General features: G+C 45.2%; 1 protein-coding gene across 1 annotated transcript; it reads right to left on the bottom strand.

Annotated features, from left to right (window-relative positions):
* Positions 1-364: 364 nt before the first annotated feature.
* On the bottom strand, positions 365-20,958 carry spred2b (sprouty related EVH1 domain containing 2b; the record flags this gene model as incomplete). Its single annotated transcript, XM_080548990.1, has 6 exons — positions 365-1,168; positions 2,342-2,491; positions 6,103-6,167; positions 6,345-6,513; positions 6,841-7,027; positions 20,933-20,958. 6 exons carry the CDS (start codon positions 20,956-20,958, stop codon positions 365-367), a joined length of 1,401 nt encoding a protein of 466 aa, XP_080405116.1.
* Between the last annotated feature and the right edge of the window lie 2,204 nt (positions 20,959-23,162).

Raw genomic sequence — 23,162 nt, 5'->3', positions numbered from 1 at the left:
TACATATAAGTCAGCTAGAAACATGAGCCCCCCTGATTAACAGTGCAGTCCCTCTTTAGGAGCTGAAAGAGAGACTGCTATGTTTGAGAGGAGAGGAGAGGAGAGGGGAGGAGAGGGGAGGGAGGGAGGTGGAGAAAGAGAGAGAGAGAGAGAGAGAGTGTGAGGGAGGAGCTTATCTTTAAGCTGTTTCAGAAATGGGAAGAATGATTGTCTTCTCTTCCCTCTCAAGTCCATCTGGAATTTATAGATTGAACAAAGCCACCAAACCAAACGCAAAACAGCATAAAAAAACTCCCTTACCCCCCTCCCCTGTGCTGGCGTTGTGCCTGTTTGGCCGTGATGTCGGGGTATCTTTTAGGTGCAGTCACCCTGTGGCCTTATGCCTTCCCCCGCAACATCCGCACGCCACACCTACCCAGTGGCACGCGTGTAGGGGTGGATAGAGGCAGAGGCATGGAGCCACCAGAGACAACCCCAGCAGGGCTGCCCAGCGTGGGCCCAGCTGCCCCCCGTCCCCGTCCCCCTCGCCGCCCCCGTCGCCCCCCCCGCAGGAGCAGGGGTCCGAGTAGTCACCCTCAGGGTCTGACATGCAGTGGTAAAGCATGGTGTCGGCCAGCCACATGCAGCTGGCCCGGTGGACGCACGCCCGTATAGGGTCCGGCGCGTCCTGGCACTGTCCTCGCCGGTTGTCGCTGCGGACGAACAACTCGCCGCAGTAGCGGCACCGCAACCGTTGCCGGTCCCCCGCCGCCGCCTTCTGCCCCTTGTCCCCGGGAGAGGACCCCGGGAGGAGGGAGCGCGGCTGCGAGGAGACCACGGAGAAAACGTGGTGGTGGTGCGAGCCGTCGTCCTTGTGGGCGAAGGGTCTGAGGGAGGGGTCAAGGGAGTCAGAGTCTAGGAGCTCGGCGGGGGCGAGGGGGTAGGTGTAGTCGTGTTTGTGGGGCTCGCTCTTAGCGAAGTGGACGTAGGACTCCGAGTCGTCGGGCTGGATGAACTTGTCGCGGACGGTGGCGTGGCGGTAGTCCTCGTAGCCGGTGAGCCAGGAGTGGTCCAGGTGGTGTCCCGGGTGGTACTCCTCGCTTTGCTCCCAGATGCGCTCGCGGGGGTTGATGCGGACGATCTCCTCCTCCTCTTGAAAGGTGACGTGCCGAGGGAGCCGGGGCAGTGACTACAGGGAGGAGAGGAGGAGGGTCAGGAGGGTCAGACCTACGGGTCCTTGGTACATGGAGGAAGTCAAGACAGAAAGACAGAAAGACTGACCACAGTACCGGGACTGGTTTTGTGCAGTAACAGTTCAAGGGTTCACGGTACCTTTGTAGGTAAGAATGAATTGAGTTAATGAAGCCTGCCCTGAGACCTGAAGACTTGTAGTGGCTCCCTAAGCTACTGCCTAGGGCTATAGCTCAGCAGGCTAATTGTCTTTTGATGTATAGAAGTACCTGTATTACAAAATCAAACACAACTTCACGTAATAGGCCTACTGGCATTCTGATTTACTCAAGACAGACATTCTTTTTCCCAATATACTACTCTACCACTCGGTTTCCCTCCCCAACCTAGTATAGGCACATGTCAGACCAGATCCTTTCACCAATTCATAGCCGTGAGAGAAAATAGAGCATATGTTAAGAATCTGACCTCCCTTTCCCCAGAATGATTATTACCATATTGCATTGCAGTGAAAAAAACACACTTGCTGTTGAATAGCCAGGTTGCTATGCAGAGCAATGACCTATAAGACCCTAAAGTAATACTTCCCCTTGCTTCTATCTCTTTCCTTTCTGCGTCTACCTTTCTCTCTCTCTCTTTCTTTTCATTATTTTCTTTTTCTTTTTCTTTTCTTTTTCTCATCAATGTATTCATCTGTTTGTAGTTGTTTTATTTCTGTCTGTCTTGTCCGTATTTTGCAACAATGCACCTATAGAGGAGCAATGATAATATTGTTGCTCACTGTCATATATTTTTGTTGTCATTGTCACGACATACATGACATGCACTATTGCTGGGTCGGTGACTGGGAGACCAAGGGGTTGGGTGGGTGGGTGGGTGGGGGGAGGGACCGTTGTTGGCTGTGTTTCTGTGGTGATTTGTATATTTGATATTCAATATTTGTGAATATTGATTTGTGAGGACTGCCAAAATGCCAATAAAATATGTTTACAAAAAAATAAATAAAAGAGAGCATATTTACATGCCACTGAAGACAGACAGCCATTTCTACTGAACAATCCCCCCCATATCCCTCAACTCTCGACAGATCTAGGATCGACCATTAGTCAAAACCAACTGAGCTTGGATCATTGTCTGGAGGGCAACTTCAACCTTTTCCCATTGGCCTTACCTGATCCAGGAAATAGTGGTCTGATAGCCTATTGGGATCGTGGAGATCGTGCCGATGATCCAGGATGCAGTTGTGTCTGTGGGGGCGGGGGGAGGACTGCAGCGAGCTCTCTAGTCTCTGGGAGGAGTTTGAGGAGCTATCCGTGGCGTTCTGATTGGATAAACACAAACAGGAAATGTCACCGGCGTTCTGATTGGATAACCATAACAAACAGGAAGTGTCACAGCCTCACAGGATTTTCTTTTGGCTTCCTGGCTGGAAAAAAAACAGGAAGTCAGTGGTCTGTCAGTTTTAGTGAGTGTTAAATCAATCCACATTTCCAAAATATAACTTTTTCTGTGACAAAACCCCCCTACTAAGAATTATTTGAACTGCAACGGTAGCCGAAAGAAAAAGCGTTCTATTGTGATTCTGCCCCTCTTCATCCCCTCTCCACGCCGAGATATTCCTTCCCTTTTTTCTTACACCATTCCTGTCTCTTCTCCCCCCCCTCCCTCTCCTTCACTGCCAGATTTACAACATCTGTCATGCTCCTCTCCCCCTCGCCACACACCCACCCACCCTCCCCTCTCTTCCTATCTCTCTCTCTCTCTCAACACACTCCATCTCCCTCTTCCCCCCCCCTCTCTCTAGGTTTACTTCCAGCCAGTGCGGTATTCTGTGCCCTTTCCACCCCAGGCCCGGGTCCAAGGCAAACCTTGGCCAGACACTGAACACGTGAGCCACGGTCGGGCCACCGCAGCAGGCTCCACAGCCCAGTGCCTCACACAGACTATTTCAGACAGGCAGGCAGGAGGACAACCGTCCGTAGGGCTCACAGAGTCCTGGCTGACACGCTGCATGTGATTCCTGCTTTGAGCTGCGGCGCTCCGACTGGTCTGTCACCACACACCACCACAAGGGAAATGTGTGTACATGTGTGCCAAAGTCATAAACACACACACGCACACGCGCACACACACACACACACACACACACGTGTACACGCAGACACACACACGCACACACATACGCAGTCTGTGTGTCTTCTCTCTCTTAACTTCCGAGGGTTTCTTGGCAGCGCTGGCTTGCTGTATAGACGGCTCAGGGTTTCCTAGTTTGTGACAGAGATAACTTTGTAAATGCATGTGTGTTCCTTTGTGTGTGTGTGTGTGTGTGTGTGTGTGTGTGTCCCATGTCTTTATGCTGTGGCCAATATTGAGCTATCCACAGTGTGTGTGTGTGTGTGTGTGTATGTATGTGTGGTCCTTACTCTGTGGCCAGTAGATCGACCCACATAGGCTGCAGGTCCCTGGGTGTTACTCTCGTTCCCAGACACTTCACTGACCAAATGCACAAAGGCTGGTGGACCAACGTGTCAAATTGGGCCTTCGTTAAGCCGAAAGGAAAAGTGTTGAAAATGGACAGCACATAGCCAGTAAATCCACTCCCCTTAAGGCCAGGTTTGAGTCGTTATTCCAGGTTTATAGCCATAGCCTGGGGACGAGGTTACTGGGTCTGTGTTGGTCTGCCAGGCGGCGAACCCAGCAGCATGTCTGTCAGTCTGCTCTAGCCTGGCCTCTACTGATTCAAAACACAGACCTGACCTGTCTCTCCTATGTGTACTGCACCTCACAAAAACAGGAGAGAGAGAGAGAGAGAGAGAGAGAGAGAGGGAGAGAGAGATATATAGAGAGATAGACTCTCAAAGGCTCCACACCCCTATTCTGAATGAAACTAAAATAGTTTTTGGAGGAGGGAAATTGGGTTAAGTATAGGTTAGCCAATGAGGAATCATTTAGGAAGAATGTGCATCCTAGCCCCCCCACCCCACCCTTCCCCCACAGACAGTAAATCTAGCACTACATTTCCCCTGTCTGCAGCCTGCTCACCCCCCCCACCCCCCCCCCCCCACCCCCCACAAGACTGGACCACTGCTAACTTTAGGAAAGGTCACCAACACGAGCTGAGGTGGCAGGGGTGGGGTCTGGCAATGATCACCCCCCTCCTGGCCAACATGTGTTAGCGTTGTTTTGCGGTGTGAACATGTGTTACAAGGATGAGGATGCATCTTTGTGTGTGTGTGTGTGTGTGTGTGTGTGTGTGTGTGTGTGTGTGTGTGTGTGTGTGATACTGACCGATACTGACCGATACTGAGCATCGTTATCAGGATGATATTGTCCTAAAAATGCTGGCCCGGGAATCGGAGGTAGGGATTCGCTATTTACCGATCCGATACCGTGACACATGCGCTGTCGACTGACGTCTGCACAGCTGAGAGGTGACAACGATAACAACCATGACTCCTGTCTGGAACGACTTCATGCTTGAGACGGATACCAGTAAATCTGCTCGTTGCAAAATGTGCAAGGGCGAGTGTTTTCGAGGGATGGAAGTAGCTTTTCACATCGAAAAGAAAGAGCCTTCTATCCGACTGTTATTCAGCCGATTACCCACAATTCACTTCTCTAAATCAGTATCGGCGATGAACGGAGTGATGTGGTATCGGTGCGTCCCTAGTTTCGAAGGGGAGAATCTCCCCAAACGTTGCAGAGCAAAGGACGTTGCATAGGCTAAGGAGGAGGGTGAAACCCAACCCAGTGTCTTCTTCGTGTATCAGCGGTCATCAAGGAGAGGAGACATGGGAGGTTTATGTGAGTATTGGGACACACACATCGCACTCTCACTTGCACATGCACACTGCACACTCTCTGAAAGCTTAACTGACATTCAGTCTAAGCAATTTGTTTCCTCTTGACAGTACAGGCTAAAGGAAAACCCAGAAGTGCTGTCTGTCTGCTCTATACCTGAACTCAGACCAGAACTCTCATTGGTCAATCCCTACAGACAGTTAAAGTCAAGATGAGCCACGAGGCACTTCCTCTCTCCCCTGTCATAAATCACAGTGGCAGTAAGCAGGGACGCAGCTGCCAGTGCTAGTTTTGTGCTAGCGTTAGTTTTACTGGGGTGGGGATGGGGGGCGGGGGGGGGGCACAGGAAGTGGCCTTGCGACCCTGCCTGCTGCTCCTGTTCTCAGGTTACAGAGTGTGGTGGTGGGGGTGGGGGTCCACCAAGAGAAAGGCATAGGGCCCTTACAGACATACACCACACGTGCACGCGCACACACGCGCGCGCACACACACACACACACACACACACACACACACACACACACACACACACACACACACACACACACGCACACACACACACACACACACTTTGTACTAGTGAGGAGCAATTAGTGCTTTTTCAATTTCAATTAGATTTTTTTTCTTTATTTGAAATTACAATTATTTAAACAAACACAATTCATAATGGCATGGAAATCATGAAATTGTATTCTCAAACTCATTAACTGTCAAAACATGGCCATCTTTGCCTTTGGGGAACGAATATACTGGATAATCAAAATACTGAAGTTTAATAATTGGTCCGCAGTTTTGCAAATAATTAATTTCATATAAAAACAATTATTTGTACACACACATCATACACAATCTTCAAAAATACCTGGTAATTTCCATGCTTGTAAAATAAAGTGCAACCATTTAACACAATTCTTGATGCATACTACATGGAATCCAAATGATGCATATTATGAATTCCAAATAATGACACGAATGACCACTTTTCCCATGTAACTTCTAAGCGTATCTGATTATCTCTATGCTATAGAATAGAAAATGTGAATGAGGAATGTGAATGTTTCTGAAAATATTGGGAGTGCAGACTGAGACGTGTGGGAATGGAGACAGGAGGAGGCGAGACGTGTAACTCACCGTGAACACGTCATCGTCACCCAGCTCGGCCTCATTCTGGAGTGTGGAAGAGGAGGTGGTGGAGCCTAGGAAGCACAAAGAGGAACAAGAACAGGTTTACGCCCATGTCACAAGAAAAAAACATACCAAGAGAATACCTGGTATGAGGACTGGGAACTACTGTACAAACACAGTAATAGGGCTGTAAACTAAAGCACCACGTCCATACCCATAAACCTGTACTCTATTCAACTCAAGTTCACCTTCTGTCATGTCCTCGACCGCTTTCCTCACGCCCCTGTCGAAGGCGCGGGCGTCCGCCGGACTCTGGAACGTCAGGCCGAACTTCCTGTCCTCCACCTTCCAGTGGTGGAAGGTGGGCGTGGGCTTGGTGTAGACCAGGTCCTTCCTCAGCTGACATTCCAGGATGACCTGTCAATCACAACCAGGGAGGAGGAGGGGGGGGGGGGTATGCTTTAACCAGATATACTCCCTCCTGGAATATTGCTTTATCTATAGGATCCCTGTTCCTGACAGAGGACCATCCTCGTGGAACTAAAAATCGACTGCTATTTGGTTTTGAAGGAAGTTGTGGCTGTGCATTTTCTCAGTTCTTTCTAAGTTGGTGTCAAATGTATTTTTGATACCACACCACACAAACCCCCCTTCTCCCTTCACTTTTGTTCAAGTTTGCTAAAGAACATTTAGTTTCTGGTTTCTTTGGGGGAGTTTGGAGTTGTTTAACGACGGTCTGTCTACCTGTCTGTCCAGTAGTCGCTCTCCGTGGATGAGGAAGCGAGTGCGGCCGGCGGGGAGGATAGGCTCGGGGGGCGGGACCCTGCAGACCCCCACCCTACTGAGAGCCCCTCCGTCCTGGGCCAGCCAGCCCCCGCTGGAGTCATCACGCGTCATGACCACCGCTTTCACGCGCACGATATAGCTGTCACTGCAGAGAGAGAGAGAGAGAGAGAGAGAGAGAGAGAGAGAGAGAGAGAGAGAGAGAGGGGGAGAGAGGGAGAGAGAGGGAGAGAGAGGGAGAGAGAGGGAGAGAGAGAGAGAGAGGGAGGGAGAGAGAGAGAGAGAGGGAGAGAGAGAGAGGGAGAGAGAGAGAGAGAGAGAGAGAGAGGGGGGGAGAGAGAGAGAGAGAGAGACACAGAGAGAGAGAGAGGTGAGAGAGAGGGAGAGAGAGAAAATTAGATCATTATTGACAGTATCTCCCTAGAATATTGGTAATCCATACAATATCAAAACAGTACGGAGGTGCACGACATCATACATGGCACTCGAATGCAGCCGACAAGCACTTACATCACTTTAGTTACGCACCCAGCTAATTGGAATGACCATACGTTTGGATTAAGCCAGAGCTCAGCCGTATGTGGCAACCCTAACATTCATTCAACAACTAGGGGGTCTACACTGGAGAGGGGGAGAGACAAGAGGAGAGGATGAATTAAGCGGAGGAGACGGAAATAAGTAAAAGACAGAGGGAGGGGGAGAGAGAGAGAGAGAGAGAGAGAGAGAGAGAGAGAGAGAGAGAGAGAGAGAGAGAGAGAGAGAGAGAGAGAGAAAATACACAGATGAGCGCAGAGAGGAAATTATGGGTTGTCCTTGGCTTGGCTAGGTGACACAGGAGTACTGGCACAGGGAACTACCATTATTAGCACGGCGGAACATTTGGCCCTCCCACCCCGTTCCTTTAATAAGATCAAATGTTAAGTGATGGTGATGTGCCGCTCCCCAGAAGCAAGCACCATAAAGCACAAGAGCAAACAGAGGCCACATTCCACTCCGGGAGGGTTGTTCCCTCCCCTCACTCCCCTATTTCATATCTGATAGAGCGGATAGGCGAACGTACTGCAGCACCACTGGGTGAGTCCTGGGTAGACCCACCTGAGAGTGTAACTGACGCTATTGACAACTTTCTGAAGTAGTCAGAAACTAGAGACTAGACCTCTGGACTTGTTAAAGTGCTTGACAATAATGCACTAATGACGGCTGCTGACACACTTGCTGTCGCACACAACACACACACACACACACACACACACACACACACACACACACACACACACAGTCACACACACACACGAACGAAGTGGGCCTGACATTTGGGTTGTTGGAGCCTACGTGCTGTGTCAGGGTGCTAGAAAATAGCCTGGGCTCAGTGGATCAGATTCAGTCTAAAGATTAGCAAAGGGAAATGAACAGATACATCCACTTATAGTTCAGCCTCTATAGTTAACATCAGTGAGAACCTAGTTATACAATACAACACTACAATGCAATTCCTTAGTCAAGTCAATGCAACATGGTGGAATACAACACAACACATTCTCAAGTAGCAGAGCCACCACCCTCTCTCTCTCTCTGTGGCACAAAGACTTTCAGGGCATAAACCATGAATGGGCTCGGACAAAAACAGGATGCAGTCTGTTTGCATATTACAAGAGTGTGTGTGTGATAAAGAAAGATTATTATGTAATAATTCGCCTTGAGACAGGGATTTGATGGCACCACACAGGTGACAAAACTGGTTCACCAGCTCACCACCTACACACATTCACAAATCAGACAGACAGACAAATAAATAAATATATGACAACACGCGCACACACACGCGCGCACACACACACGCGCACACACACGCAACAGACAGATATAACATAGAAATACACACACACACACACTCACACTCACACACACACACACACACACACACACACACACACACACACACACACACAATATCATCATCACGGTAGCCTATAACAAACTGTGAAACGTTTTCCATGAATGAATTATTAGAAAAAACTCCAAAAACACACATCCCTACCAGGCTCCCCTCCCCTACCCATCTGGACCCTCAGTGGTTAGGTCACTCTCTCTACTCTCTCTACTCTCTCTACCACGTTGGGGTGATGCTGCCTGGACGACGGTCTGAGTGGACCCGAGGCAGCAGCTCGGTGGTTGACATCGGCAGGGCTCTACAGTGCGACCATTTCACTCGCATTTGCGACTAAAAATACATCTGTGCGACTAGAGAAATAAATTCACGAGCACACGTGCGAGTACAGAATTTATTAAAAAAAATTTTTTTTTTTTTTTTTTAAATTCTAAAAATAAATCTGCGCGAACCGTGTGGCCACATTTTAAGCCGTCAGCCAGCCCGCTACGACCACGGGAAGTCATGTTAAAAGTGAAGTTACTTCTGTTAAACTGGCGCTAAGCTAACATCGCTAATCGCTAACTCCCTTTTGGGCCTTAAAGAGACAAGCGCCCTTTTCTCATCTCAAGCTTCATTAGCTTCATTAGCTCACCACATCTACAGATTTGGTCCCACACACTCCAGATTTGAACCCAAGGTTACAACCAGGGTTAACTACCCAGGGTAGAAAGTAGAAAGCTCTCAGACCTTCAGAACCCATTGAAAGTAGTGGAGGTACTCCAGAAGTCCAAATGCATCTCTAATCCTAGGAAACCCTAGGAAGCAAGTTGCCTAATGGCATGAAAATGCAACATGTTGTACTTGAGTGTGGCAGAGAGGTGGGACCCCCGGGGATGGTGGTGTGCTAACAGCTAGCCGCCGCAGAGGCACCGTGCTGGGCTGGCCACCTCCACATGTCACCACCCCGGGCAGCATGGGGCTGGGGACTGGTCATCTGGATGTGGGGTAGTTTAATACCCCTAGATGTGGAGTTGTCTGGCCACCGTGTGTGACTGATGTAGCCTGACCCAGCAGCAGGGAGGTGGGCAGCATGGAGACAGACCTCTGCATGGCCTGGCTGGGCTGCTAGCTGACAGACCTAGCCCTAAAGCCTGGCTGGGCTGCTAGCTGCTAGCTGACAGGCATGACATGGATGAATGAATGAACATGCTGCTAACCAGGAGAACTTGACACAGCTAGTTACCATAATACAATGCCATCAACTCTGCGTCTAGTAGGGCTGTAGGCATGGGCCAATGTGTGATTTGGGTGCAAAAATTGCAAAATCACTAATAAAAATGTGTTATAATTACATTTTTCACTGTGCTCCTAAATTTCTTTGTGTGCCCCTAACATTTTTCATTTAGGAGCACATGTGCTCCTAGTGAAAAAGGTTAGCGTAGAGCCCTGATCGGCACAGCCATGTTTTGCCGCCCAGCTCTATTTGTGGCTGGCTCGCAGGGAGAGCTTCCGCACACACACATGCACACACACATGCACACACACGCTAGGGATGGACGGTTTTTCGGTTAAACCGAAAACCGGGGTTTCTAAAAATAGAAACGGTTTTTTATCAAAACCGTCTGAAACCGTTTTTTTATTTTTTTTTTTATTTATTTTTTTTAGAAGAATAAAATAGAATAAGAATAAAACTGGAACATGTCACATGTTTGTCGTGTGTGAAAATAACAATGATACAGTCTGAATCTGCCGCGCAATGAGTGAGAGGTTTGGTCAGTTGTGAAGAATAACTGAGGATTAATATCTAATTGGGATTATATTTAAGGGTAACGAATCACTCTATGGGAAAGATAGTTGCCTTCAGTTATTGGTAGATAGGAAAGGTTTTTTACAATTACTCGCTTACATTTAATAAGATCATTTTCGCTGCTCTCTGTAAAGCGCATTGGGTCACTTTTGTGAGAAATGCGCTATAGAAATAAAATGTGATTTGATTTGATATCAATCAATCAATCAAACTTTATTTATGTTCTATAGCACAAATCATGCATTGAATGTAACTCCAAGTGCAGTATTTACTAAACCACAATATAATAAAACAAGAGCTATACGGATCAAGAGTGTTTGTGCACAGCGCCACTGTGTGTGAAGGCGCTACTGAAAGTGATGACAGAACGCATGTCTCAGAAGATACGCGGTCACTTAGTGACGCAAAGGTAGTTCTGTATTTATCTCTATCTGTATTAGTACATTTATTTTGAAAGCTCTATTTTGACAGCTCTACCATGGGCACTTTTATTTTGATGGGGCATTCTTTGTTGATTGACTTACGACAGTTCAGGACGAGTCAGTCTCGCGGCATGTGGTTTTTATGAAAAGCTTTAAGTATGTTCACTGCATAATTCTAAGTCTAATATTTCAGTGATTATTGAGCAGTATTCAAATATTTAAATACATTGAGCAGCAGCTGAAACTTTGTCTAAGAACCAAGATATTGAGAAAGCAGTTCATTCAATGAAGACGCTGTTCCAAGAGATGATCTTCCGTGCAGGCGTGCACCCTGGATCAGCAGAGCTGGTGTGTTAAGTGTTCATGTGTTTTCATGTATGGTGTAGCTTACAAAAGTCTGCCTTTCCACTTATATTTGTGAAACTAAGTAGCCTAAATGTGTTGCGACTGTGCTTACGGTGTTTTAATGGTGTTCGACATGAGTGTATTGTAGCAGTAGGGCTCAATTATTTGAAAAAAAAAAAAATTTTTTTTTTTTTTTTTACTGTATTTTTCGGTTAACCGGAAAACCGCGGTTTTACTCTCTGACGGTTTTTCGGTTTCAATAATTGGAAACCGTCCATCCCTAACACACGCGCCTTCAGCCTGTGAGTAGCTAAACACGCCAGAACCCTGGCCAGAACCCTCCACCTTTCTGAGCCTTCTCCAAACAAACTAATAAGTCACGTCTTTAGAGTTCCTTTAAAAGTAAGTACGGTAACTCCTCCAATTCCGTTATTTTCAAACAGTCAAAGGCATGGGTAATGAACAGCGTTGTTCATAAACGAGAGTGAATGACACTTTCTAAGATGAATGGCTTTCGTGTTTGGGTTGTCTGATGATAATGGGGTAAAACGCAGCCTGCAGACAGGCCTATAATCTGTGGTCAGTAAGAACACATAGGACACAGCACAGCAGCAGGCCTGACACTGGGGAGAGAGCATGCACGCACACACACACACACACACACACACATAGAAGAGAGAGCAGGCGAACATATTTGTATACTCGTTGCCTACATCCTCCAGGTCGCGCACGCACGCACGCACACACACAGACACACACACACACACATACACACACACACACACACACACACACACACACACACACAGGATGTGAGGGCAGTGAGGGCAGACCCACCATGTGTGATAAGGGCAGCCTCTCTTCTCTGATAAGGACTGACACCCTGCCCAAACCAACCCTGAAACGTGACCGTAGCTCAGAGGGTTCCCCTGCTGACTCCAACACACAACGATGGCGATAGAGAGCAGTGCTCTTCAGGCTACCACACGGCTTAGAGGAGGTCAGGTGAGTACAGTCAGGATTATTGACACTTCAGACCCTCAAGGGAAAGTTTGATCCTGTCAGTCAACTGAACTCTCACATGTCCAGGAAGCTAGTGTGTGTGTGTGTGTGTGTGTGTGTGTGTGTGTGTGTGTGTGTGTGTGTGTGTACGTGTGTGTGAGAAAAGGGAAACGTTTGGAGAGCAGAGAGTCCATCTAGATTTGTAATTAAGTGACCAATCACAAGACCAATCATCGCATGATGAGCAAATGACACCCCACATTCTAGGATGCAGCCGTATGGATATACAGAGCAGACACAATGGTGACTGAGCCTAATCTTCATGACAGAGATTAACTTCCTATTTGGGAAAAGGGGAGATACCGGTAACCAAGCATAAACTGACATTCCCAAGGTGACTATGTGGCCTTCCATCTATATGAGTGTATGAATATGACACATATTGAAGATAAGCTGATTTGATTATAACTCTAATGGCAAGGTGAAAAAGCCAGCAAAGACCTTATAGAATTCTTCATATCCTCTCAAAGGAGCAGCGAGTAAGTCCGTTGGAAATCCGCCATAGTTGCGAATTTCGGTTTGAAGTTACAAACAACAACATCCTCCCTTATAATAATAATAATAATAATAATAATAATAATAATAATATAACCGAAATTGACTTGCAGTGTTGCACATTAGCTTCAATGTTTCTACATGCACACGATTTGATTTGAATAGGCAGCCAGCAGAGACAGATATCTGAAACTAGGGATGCTCCGATTTATCGGCCACCGATTTAAATCGGCCGATTTCACTCCAAATGACTCGATCGGTGATCGGCAAAAATGGCCGATCGCAAAAACCGATTTATTTTTTATTTTTTCCTGGGGATGACAGATAACTGAACAGAAAACATAGGAGGACGTAACAGTATGTAAACCATGAAGGCCACGTTTATGATGTCTTTTATACAGCCATATCGACTGACTTGGGCTTCAGGCCCTAACTGGGTGATAGGCCAGACCTTTACTATGCCATAAAAATGGGTCTGCGTTTGCTTGGTGCCTAATGGATCAAAACTTTTGTCTAAAAAGCAAAAAATATGTAGGCTATCCAGTCAGTAGGCCTACAGTTATGTATTTTAAAAAAAAATCGGTATCGGTATCGGTTGATCTTGAGGAAAAAAATCGGTGATCGGTATCGGCGCCAAAAATCCAGATCGGAGCATCCCTATCTGAAACGTTAGTAGTCCACTCTCCTAGAACCTGGTGTAAACAATGTGAGTATCGCACTCAAAACAGGGTTGGTAAATGAAATATTTACTACTGATTCAACATTGTCAACATAATTAATTTAGAAAGCTTGAAGCTTACATATTGCACCTTTAAAGGGTTAAAGGGAGATAAACACGGCACATTAGAGTTATTACATTGAAATAAAGTGGTGGAATTTCATTAGCACTTCACGGGTAATAGATAGTACTAATAGATGTCGACATATTGGGGTTAATGGAAGATATCAATACGAAGACAAAATACATTAATTCACTGCCTAAACATTGCCGGTCACGTTTCCCTACCAAACTAAACAGGGGATAACCTAAAGGGCTGAATATGTCTCTCTCTCTCTCTCTCTCTCTCTCTCTCTCTCTCTCTCTCTCTCTCTCTCTCTCTCTCTCTCTCTCTCTCTCTCTCTCTCTCTCTCTCTCTCTCTCTCTCTCTCTCTCTCTCTCTCTCTCTCTCTCTCTCTCTCTCTCTCTCTCTCTCTCTCTCTCTCTCTCTCTCTCTCTCTCTCTCTCTCTCTCTCTCTCTCTCTCTCTCTCTCTCTCTCTCTCTCTCTCTCTCTCTCAAAACTATGGGTCTATTTTACACTTGGTCATCAAGTCTACTGATAAAGAAATAACCAAACAGAATAAGAGAACAATCAAACGGCACTGATCCCTGATATAGAAAATTATGTAAATGCTCCAGAAAGGGACCAATAATAGACTGAGGTCAGGACAACACAGGAAACACTGTGACCAAGGATATTTTCCACATGATCAAGGGGGGGGGGGGAGGAGGAGGAGGGAGGGTGTGAGCAGAGGAAGAAAGGAGTCAGACCCTGTTCGAATACTCTGACAATGCATCCGTCCCTGAAGAAATCATTGATCTGACGTGACTTGATTGGTGAAAGCAATGCACTGCGGGAGGCTTCATTTGACCAAGGCAATCATGTTTGATCAGTGATTACTTCAAGGGGGGGAGAGAAAGGATGCATTTTTCAAGTATTCAAACCGTATTATATATTATCAATTGATCAGACCAGTTTGACCTCACCCCAACAGCACCTATTTCCTTCTTTTTATGAATCACTTTGATCACAACAGTCAACTTAAAATGGATCACCAATCGCTGTCAATTCTGTAGAATTGTTACACTGCCATGTACGTTTAAAGAGTTGATAATAACAGCTAAATCCAGTTCAGCCCCATTGTTAGTACAGCAAACACATCTGCAGAAACGTTTAGAAGTGGTGAGAGGCTAGGCTGATGACTACTGTTGTTTTATTGTTGTTGGCATGTGTGTGTGTGTGAGTGTGTGAAGAGGAAAAAAGAGCACTGCATCTAGATCTGCATGTGTGTCACCTGCGTGTCCGTGACCAGTCGATTTGGCTCTACTAAATCTACTCGATACAGCCTAAATAAGAAACCATATTTAGGAGATTGTATCCGGATGGGATCGGAGGTGTGTGCGAGAGCAAACATGAGAACACGGTAGGAAATGAGAAACGGGGCTTTCAAAGATTCATGATAATAAACTCTCAGCTCTTCAAGCTGGATGGAGGTGTACGTGTGTGAGGGTGTGACCTGTGTGTCTGTGACCGGTCAATTTGACTCTACCGAACGTACTTGATACAGCCTAAATAAGACAATACGACGTTGTATCCAGCTGGGATCTGAGGTGTGTGCGTGTGCGTATGTTAGAGCAAACATGAGAGCACAGTAGCAAATGTCAGAAGGGGGCTTTCAAAGACTCATGTAGGGCTGCAACTAACGATTATTTTGGTAGTCGACTAATCTGTCGATTATTTTTCCATTAGTCGCGATTAGTCGTGTGGCTTTTCGCTGCGCGTAAATGGCGACGCAGAAGCATAAATCCGGCTTAACTAGCTATCTAACCTAACGTTACGCCAAGCTACAGCTGCTCACAGAGCTAGTTGACTGGCTAGCTAGCATTGCTGGCTAGACTACAGACAGCTCACGTTAGTAGGCTACGCTTGGCGCTGTTTATCTTACAGACAGCTCGCTGGTGGACTCAACATAATTGAAATAGCATTCACTTATCAAGCATCATTCATGATCATCCACCATGACTACCTGGTATTTTAATAGCGACCACCCCTCACTTCATTTCATCTCGCGTTCTCCAGGCTTCAACATGGAAAACCCCTGCTACGTAACGTTACATACAAGCGCCTCTGTCTGTCACATGCGTGCCACAGGGCAAATAAATTAATAGCACAAACGCTCATAGCATGTACAGCCCTGTCCATGAGACATTGTTTTCCAACATGTAACAGTAAAGCTAACATAAACATTACGACCCTAACAATATAACGTAAGCCAGTTGGCTAACAACGTTAGCTAAAACTTACCCAGCTGATTCTTGCATGGCTCCCGAAAAAAAATTTAAAAAAAAAAAAAAAAAAAAACGTTTTTTCAACAATTTTTTTTTATGCGATTAGTCGACAACAACATTTCACGTCGACGAATTTCCGTAATCGATTAGTCGTGACTAGTCGACTAATCGTTGCAGCCCTAGACTCATGGTTAATAAACCCTGCTCATCAAGCCGGGTGGAGGTGTGTGTGTGCGTGTATATGTGTGCTCACGAAAGTGTGTATGGGAGAAAGACATTAGTTAAGTACTTGTATGGGCAGCGAACCAAAGTTAAATTAAGCAACAGGTGAAGAGTAAGAGTAGCCTATATGTTTCTGGTTCTTGAGTGTGACTGCAGAAGACTCAAATATCTGTAGAGTTGTTACTCTGCCGTGTACCGTATTTTCCGGACTATAAGTCGCGGTTTTTTTCATACTTTGGCTGGTCCTGCGACTTATAGTCAGGTGCGACTTATATATCAATAATTCATAATCTCTGACTGACATGAACTGACATACGGTAATCTCTGACTGACATGAACCAAGGAGTAACTTCCGCTAGCGCCTCATACACGATAGAATAGCCATTATACTTGACAATGTGGACATTAAACACGACAATGTGGACATTAAACATGATGTTATGGACCTTATACACAATGTTATGGACGTTATAAACGATATTAAAGTCATTTATTCCTTCCAGAGACTGTTCTATGTTGCTAAATTACCCCCGCGAGGCTATTTTGCTACTTCCGCTAGCGCCACATACGCGATAGAATAGCCATTATACTCGACAATGTGGACATTAAACACGACAATGTGGACATTAAACATGATATTATGGACCTTATACACGATATTATGAACGTTATACACGATATTAAAGTCATTTATTACCTTTCAGAGGCTGTTCAATGTTGCATTGTTTGTAGGCCGCCCTTCATCCTAACTACTTCCGTTTTTCACCAAGCTATCTTTGTCATGGCCTTATACACGATAAATAGTCGTTACACTCGACAATGTGGACATTAAGCACTATATTATGAACGTTATACACGCTATTATGAACGTTATACACGATATTAAAGTCATGTATTACCTTTCAGAGGCTGTTCCATCCTGTTTGCTTGCTCCCGCGACGCCATTTTGCTAACCTTCGTTAGCAACGCGCTAGCTAGCCCTGGCTTTACACTCGATAATTTAAGTATTTCTAACCTTTCAGAAGAAGTTTTAACGTGAATTATGTCCTTCCTGGGCTTACAAATCCTCTCATGTCTCTTCACAGTGCCAGACTAGAGTCAAGCTCAACAGGGTCTTCTTTCCCCGCGGATTCCGCCAAGCCCGTTCCCTTGAACCATGCGACTTATAGTCCAGTGCGACTTATATGTGGTTTTTCCTCTTCATGACCCATTTTTGGCCTGCTGCGACTTATACTCGGGTGCGACTTATAGTCCGGAAAATACGGTAAGTAGAGCTGATAACAATAACAAAAGCCAGTTCAGCCCCATTGTTGATCTACAGAAAGGCTCCGAAGTGGAGAAAGGCTAGGCCGACGACTACTGTTGTTTTACACTGGGGTATCCGCTATGCATGGAGAGGCAGGGTATTGGATTTGCTCTTCTTCAGCATATGAGGCCTGCCTGTTATAATCGATAGACCTACTTTTCTCCTCTGCAATAGTCACATTGTGACCTAAGTTGAGTGTCATTGGGAATTGCTGCCCATTACTGACAGTGTACATGTTGGCAATATGGGAGGCAATCGCCATAAAGACACACATACAACTGCTGCAGATGGTTTGTGTGTGAATGAATGAATGAATGTTTTTAAAATGGAGTATACAGTTATCGCCTAGAAAAAAAGCCTAAAAAGCATACGTGTGTGTGTGTGTGTGTGTGTGTGTGTGTGTGCGTGTGTGAATAGAACAAAAGTGCAAAGCAGAGAGTGCATCTAGATCTGCACCTAGGTGTGATCAGATCTGCTCTGAAATTGTGTTTTATCACGGTAGAGCCATAAGCCCTTTACACATAGTTCCCTGTAAATTACATGAAATCCCAACCCGGGACCACCAGTGCAACACATTTGAGTAGGCCTATGTGCTACAACTTTTAGAACCAAGCCTTAGATGAGAAACTACTTGCTGAGAAACTATTCACTTGTTCCACGTGAAAACGTCTTGCATCAGACATACGTAACCCTTTACATGTCGGACCAGGCAATGTTCATGCTAATCTCTTCACAACTAAGCCTACCCTGCATTTTCCATGGAATTATACACGGTCTTGTCCAGGGAAATTGCCTGAGCAGATTGAAATTCCGTTCACATATGCCCCTTACCAGGTACATTCCATGGAATTGAATGCGGAAGCTCTTATGTGTGAATGAGGTTAAAGTCTCAGATGGCACCCTTTGGGCAATTGACTGTTTTCAAATGATACTATCAAATATATATATAATACTAAATGATACTATCAAATCCTTGGAAATGAATCAAATAAGCACTACACGCAACTCATACAGCCTACCTAAAAATCTGTGGAAAACTTTCAAACAAAGCTGTAAGAAGCAAGACTGATAATTACTCAAATACGCACGTGGTCTACCAGCTAGACAGACTATCCAACACCATGGCACCTGCCACAGAGCTGGGCGGCCTTCCCGCCTTACCCATCATAGTTGATAGTTGATCAGATACGACCCAGATAGGTGAATAAATCCAAATGCTTACGTTCCCACTGTACACTCATCATGTCTCATCATGTATGGCATTGATCTGCATCTTCTTTCAAATGCGTTAATCGGTTAGGAATAAAAAAGAAATTGCAAATGAATCAACGTGAGGAAACACATGCGCTGATTGCGCTCTCCTTGATTAGTGTGGCCTAACTGCTGGGGGCAGTCAGACCTGTCCAGACTGCGATATTTCTCGATAGTAAAAAGGTGATATGATGATGTTGTTGTACCCCACCCCCCTGCAAAATCTTTGTCCCCAAACGTTCAAGACTTTTGAAAGAAGATGCAGATCAGTAACATACTTGGCCAGACATGGTTAGTAGTGTAGGCTACAGTGGAAATGTAAACATTGGGATTTATTCACGTATCTAGAGGAAAACCTGATCAAAGTTCAACTGTGATGGGTGAGTCGAGAAGACCAGTCCAACACCATAGAAAGTGCAAACATTGCTATCGATATATCTAAGAGTTCACATGCTATACACATCTTCACAGCTATTTCAGATGAGAAACCAACAGCACTGATCAATGCATTCACACAATCGATAAACAAACACCCAGTGAGATTGGAGTGCATGCTTGCGGTGACAGTTTCCTGTCCATGACTGTTGCACAGCAGTAACGTGCCCTCGTGTCAAGGTAAAGCAGGGCCAGGCAGATCCATGAATGGGACGCTCTGCTGAAGGTTGTGGCTTTTTCTGAATGAGCAGCCTCGTCACGCGACTCCCCGCGCACACACCCCCTCCTGTCCTGTGCCCTTCGCCCTTCCGTTCCGATCTGCACCACTGACATTCTCCCCGAAGAAAAAACCCGTGTGCAACTTCGTGACGTTAGAATTCTAAGGTTCTATCTCCATTTTGGGTCAAAATTTAGTTTTTTTTACATAATCTGATCCATTAGGTGTTTATTAATGCCTGTGTGGTGTTATTTTTTAAAATGTTGACATTTTTGAGTTAGTAATTCATAAAATACAAAGGTTCCATCTCACAGAACATAATGGAATGTAAAAACTGTGACGCTCAATATCTCTGAACTGCCCTAAACGGAGATAGAACCTTATCATTCCAAGCTCACGACTTGGCAGTATCACGGTAGATTAAATAGACTTCAAAAAACAACAACAACAACTTCACATTATTTGACTAGTCTAGTCTAACTGCAATACCCTAATACGGGGGGCTGTTATTAAAAGGCAGCAAAACAAAGCAATCTACATTGGAAAAGCAAACAAAGAAGCTTCACAAACAACATCGGAGGTTATCATTCAAATATACTAAGAAATAAAACAGCCCTAGACTGGCCTAGGCAAGTCTCTCTGTTTAGGCAAGTCTCTCTGTCTCTCTCAAGTCTCTCTGTTTAGGTTCCATATAAAATTGCGTAATAACAGCTTTCGATTTGAACAAGGCAAGGTTTTGGCTATGAGTCAGACTGTCTTATGGAATAGGAAACAGGAATAACTGCTGGCTGTACCATTGTCATGTGGGCATAGATAAGCAAATGGGGGTTGACGTTGATCGCAGTGTCAGGCCACCTTTCGCACGGCTAAGCGATTGGTGTTTTTATGAATGAAGCGCGGTATGCAAATGAGAGCGATTCAGAAAAAAGACATCGGCCATATCGGATCTCTCATATCCTGGACGACTTCCCTTCCTCTCCTCTCCGTTTGAGAGCACAAACACATTCGGATGATCATGATAATAAACAACAAACCCTTCCAGGTGTTGAATAACAACCGATCAACAACAAAAAACAAACCCTTAGAGGTTATGATCGTTGATACAATGTAACATTCTTCGCGCAATAGTTCCAAGGCAAAACTTCGATACATCGTAGCTAAAGGGCATTGCTCGCTTGTGCAAATGCAAACCCCTTTTACAAAATGTTTCCGATCTGATCTAAAGCCACGCTCATATCCCCCCCCCCCCTCTCTCTCTCCTCCATACTTAAGACAGAATCCTAGGATAAGGCGGGGGGGCCCTATTCCTAGACCCCCTTTCCCCTCTTCGTAGCCTAATGCACCCCCCCCCCCCGTGCAAAGCATTATGTTATGAACTCCGAAAACAGAAACTTACTAACAATTCCCCCCCAAAAAATTGTTGATCCAAGCCCACCAGTCCAGCTTCGAGGCTACATTGTTCCAACAACAGACTGACAATGCTCAATGCTCCATTCCCAGATTCTTAGTTATAACCAGGGCCTACCTTTTAATAATGAAGGGAAATAAATAGATGACTATAGGGGTCTACTTACTCGTTTGGGTGGGTTTCTTCTATCATTGTCTCGTTTCACCTCCAACAGTATCCCACTATGGGTGCATACTTTTCGCTTGTCATTTTCTTTTTTTCTTTTCTTTTTTACTACAACATGTAAGCCCCTTTCCTTATTCCGCTACAATCTCCCCCTGGCCTTTGTGTGATTGTTGCTCTCCAGTCTTCGCCTGAGTGCCCCTTTCTCTCTCCGTTGCTTTCTGAGCCCAACCGGTTGCTTGGGGGGGGGGGGGCAATATATACCCTCCCGAAAGTTTAATATTCCTCTGATGAATAATAGCGTCACGTTATTATTATTCAGGTCTTTAAGAAGATTTCCGACTTGCCCAAATTCAGTGGAGCTAAAATACGCGTTGGTTGGTGTACCGAGGGGTGGCCCCGGCCAGAGCCCCATCTCTCTGCTACTCCATGTTGGATTGTGAATGCAGACAGACAGACAGACAGCCCGACACCACCACTGACACCAGGGGAGGGCCGGCAGAGCAGGGCGGAACGGAAGCGATGACGTCAGCTTCAGAATGCATTTTTGGTTGAGTGGCCCCCCACAGGCCCGAATGGACAGTAAAAAGTGGCCCTGGATTCCATAAATCAATGAATGAATGAATGAATGAATGGTCTTTATTGTCATTGATATAGTACAGGTACCATACAACGAAATTTGGGAGGGGGGGCTCCCCTGGTGCTAGGATTTTTTTTTACTAAAGACAAGAAGGGAAAAGAGCTGGTTTACATAAATAAATAAAGGCTATATACACTATCCACTATACTATACTATGTACAATGTACAGACATGTCACCTTTACTGTCAACCCCCCAATTGATTATTGAATACATCCATTCCTGCATGCTGATGAGCAAAACTATACCGCCACCCTCGACCTATTGACTTTTGTTTTTGTGGTTATACAGGTTAAAAGGTATGCCGTTCATTATTAATCACTTAAAAGGGATTTTTTAATTTGTGAGGTTGTTTATTAAATCCCCCCCCCCCATATAATGTTGTAGCCTAATCCATTGGCCATAGGTTTTTATGTAGGCCTATTGTTACACCGGGCAGCAACATATCAGTTCTCCTCTCTGAAAGAGATACATATTCATCTCAGGTTTTTTACAGATAAAAGTGAAACTATAGTTTTCGCCCATGTCAGTCTGATCGATTGTTTTGTTTGTCTTGTTTTATTTGGCCTACCTCTAGTTGCCCTAGTCTAGTGACCCTGTCTGTTGAAACCAAAGATGGTTCTTTCAAAAACTGACCTAAAAAATAACTGGGGAGGGAAATGGGAAATTGTGAGGGAAAATGAAAAAATTGTCACTGAGAATCCCATTTTGTGCAGACTATCAGAACTGAACCAGAATATTCCAGTTGTAGTGCAGAGGAAAATAACTATTAATCTTATCCAGACTTTACCATATAATCCTGCCGAGTCTTGCTGTAACACCATTGGTTAATGATATCCAACTCCATAACTTTGAAACAATTCATGAAAGCTTCTGTTTAAGCCTCTAATCACACACTGATCCGTAAGATTAGCAGAAGTCAGATGCCTGTTAATGTGGTACTTGTGTTGTCCAGTTGTCAATAGGAACGTTGCTAAATGCCATTGTCCCCAGGCCTTGTAAATGTTCAATATCATCTGAAGCTTGATGGGAGCCTTGACTGTTGAACTAATGTTGCTTGTAGACAACCATGTCATTCAAACATGGCCTGACAGCATCCTCTGCTGGCAAATGAGCAATCCTACCACAACAAAATGGTCAGACTTCTCTCCTATAGCCCATAGGCCTATGTGCCTGATGATAGCTCATCAATCAAATAATATAAGGCTATAGTGGACCCGTATCATTGTGCCATGGCTTATAAGCAGCCTTAGCAATGTGACATAATCATACGTAATAGAAGGACTTCCAGTTTACAGACTTAAAAAACAACAAATGTTCAGGAGAGTGCAACATTGTTACAGGTACAATGCTAAATTGCTAGAGTTTGAGCCAGTTATTAAAAAAAAAATAGGAATGGGATCTAGAAATCTAATGAATGGATTATATATTTTCATAAGAAATACATTTCAATCCAAGAGCTCGATAAAAAAAAATAGACATCCAAACAACTCCAAGCAAAAAACATTATAATGTGATCCAAAGCTGTTGTCACTGGAACATCTCAACATAGTACAGAGGTGAAGCCAATTAATCATAATTTGGCGCATAAGTAG

The sequence above is a fragment of the Nansenia antarctica genome (genome assembly GCF_963989245.1).
Source record: "Nansenia antarctica genome assembly, chromosome: 19".
NCBI classification, from domain to species: domain Eukaryota; kingdom Metazoa; phylum Chordata; class Actinopteri; order Argentiniformes; family Microstomatidae; genus Nansenia; species Nansenia antarctica.
This window is presented reverse-complemented; position numbering and strand designations above follow the sequence as displayed.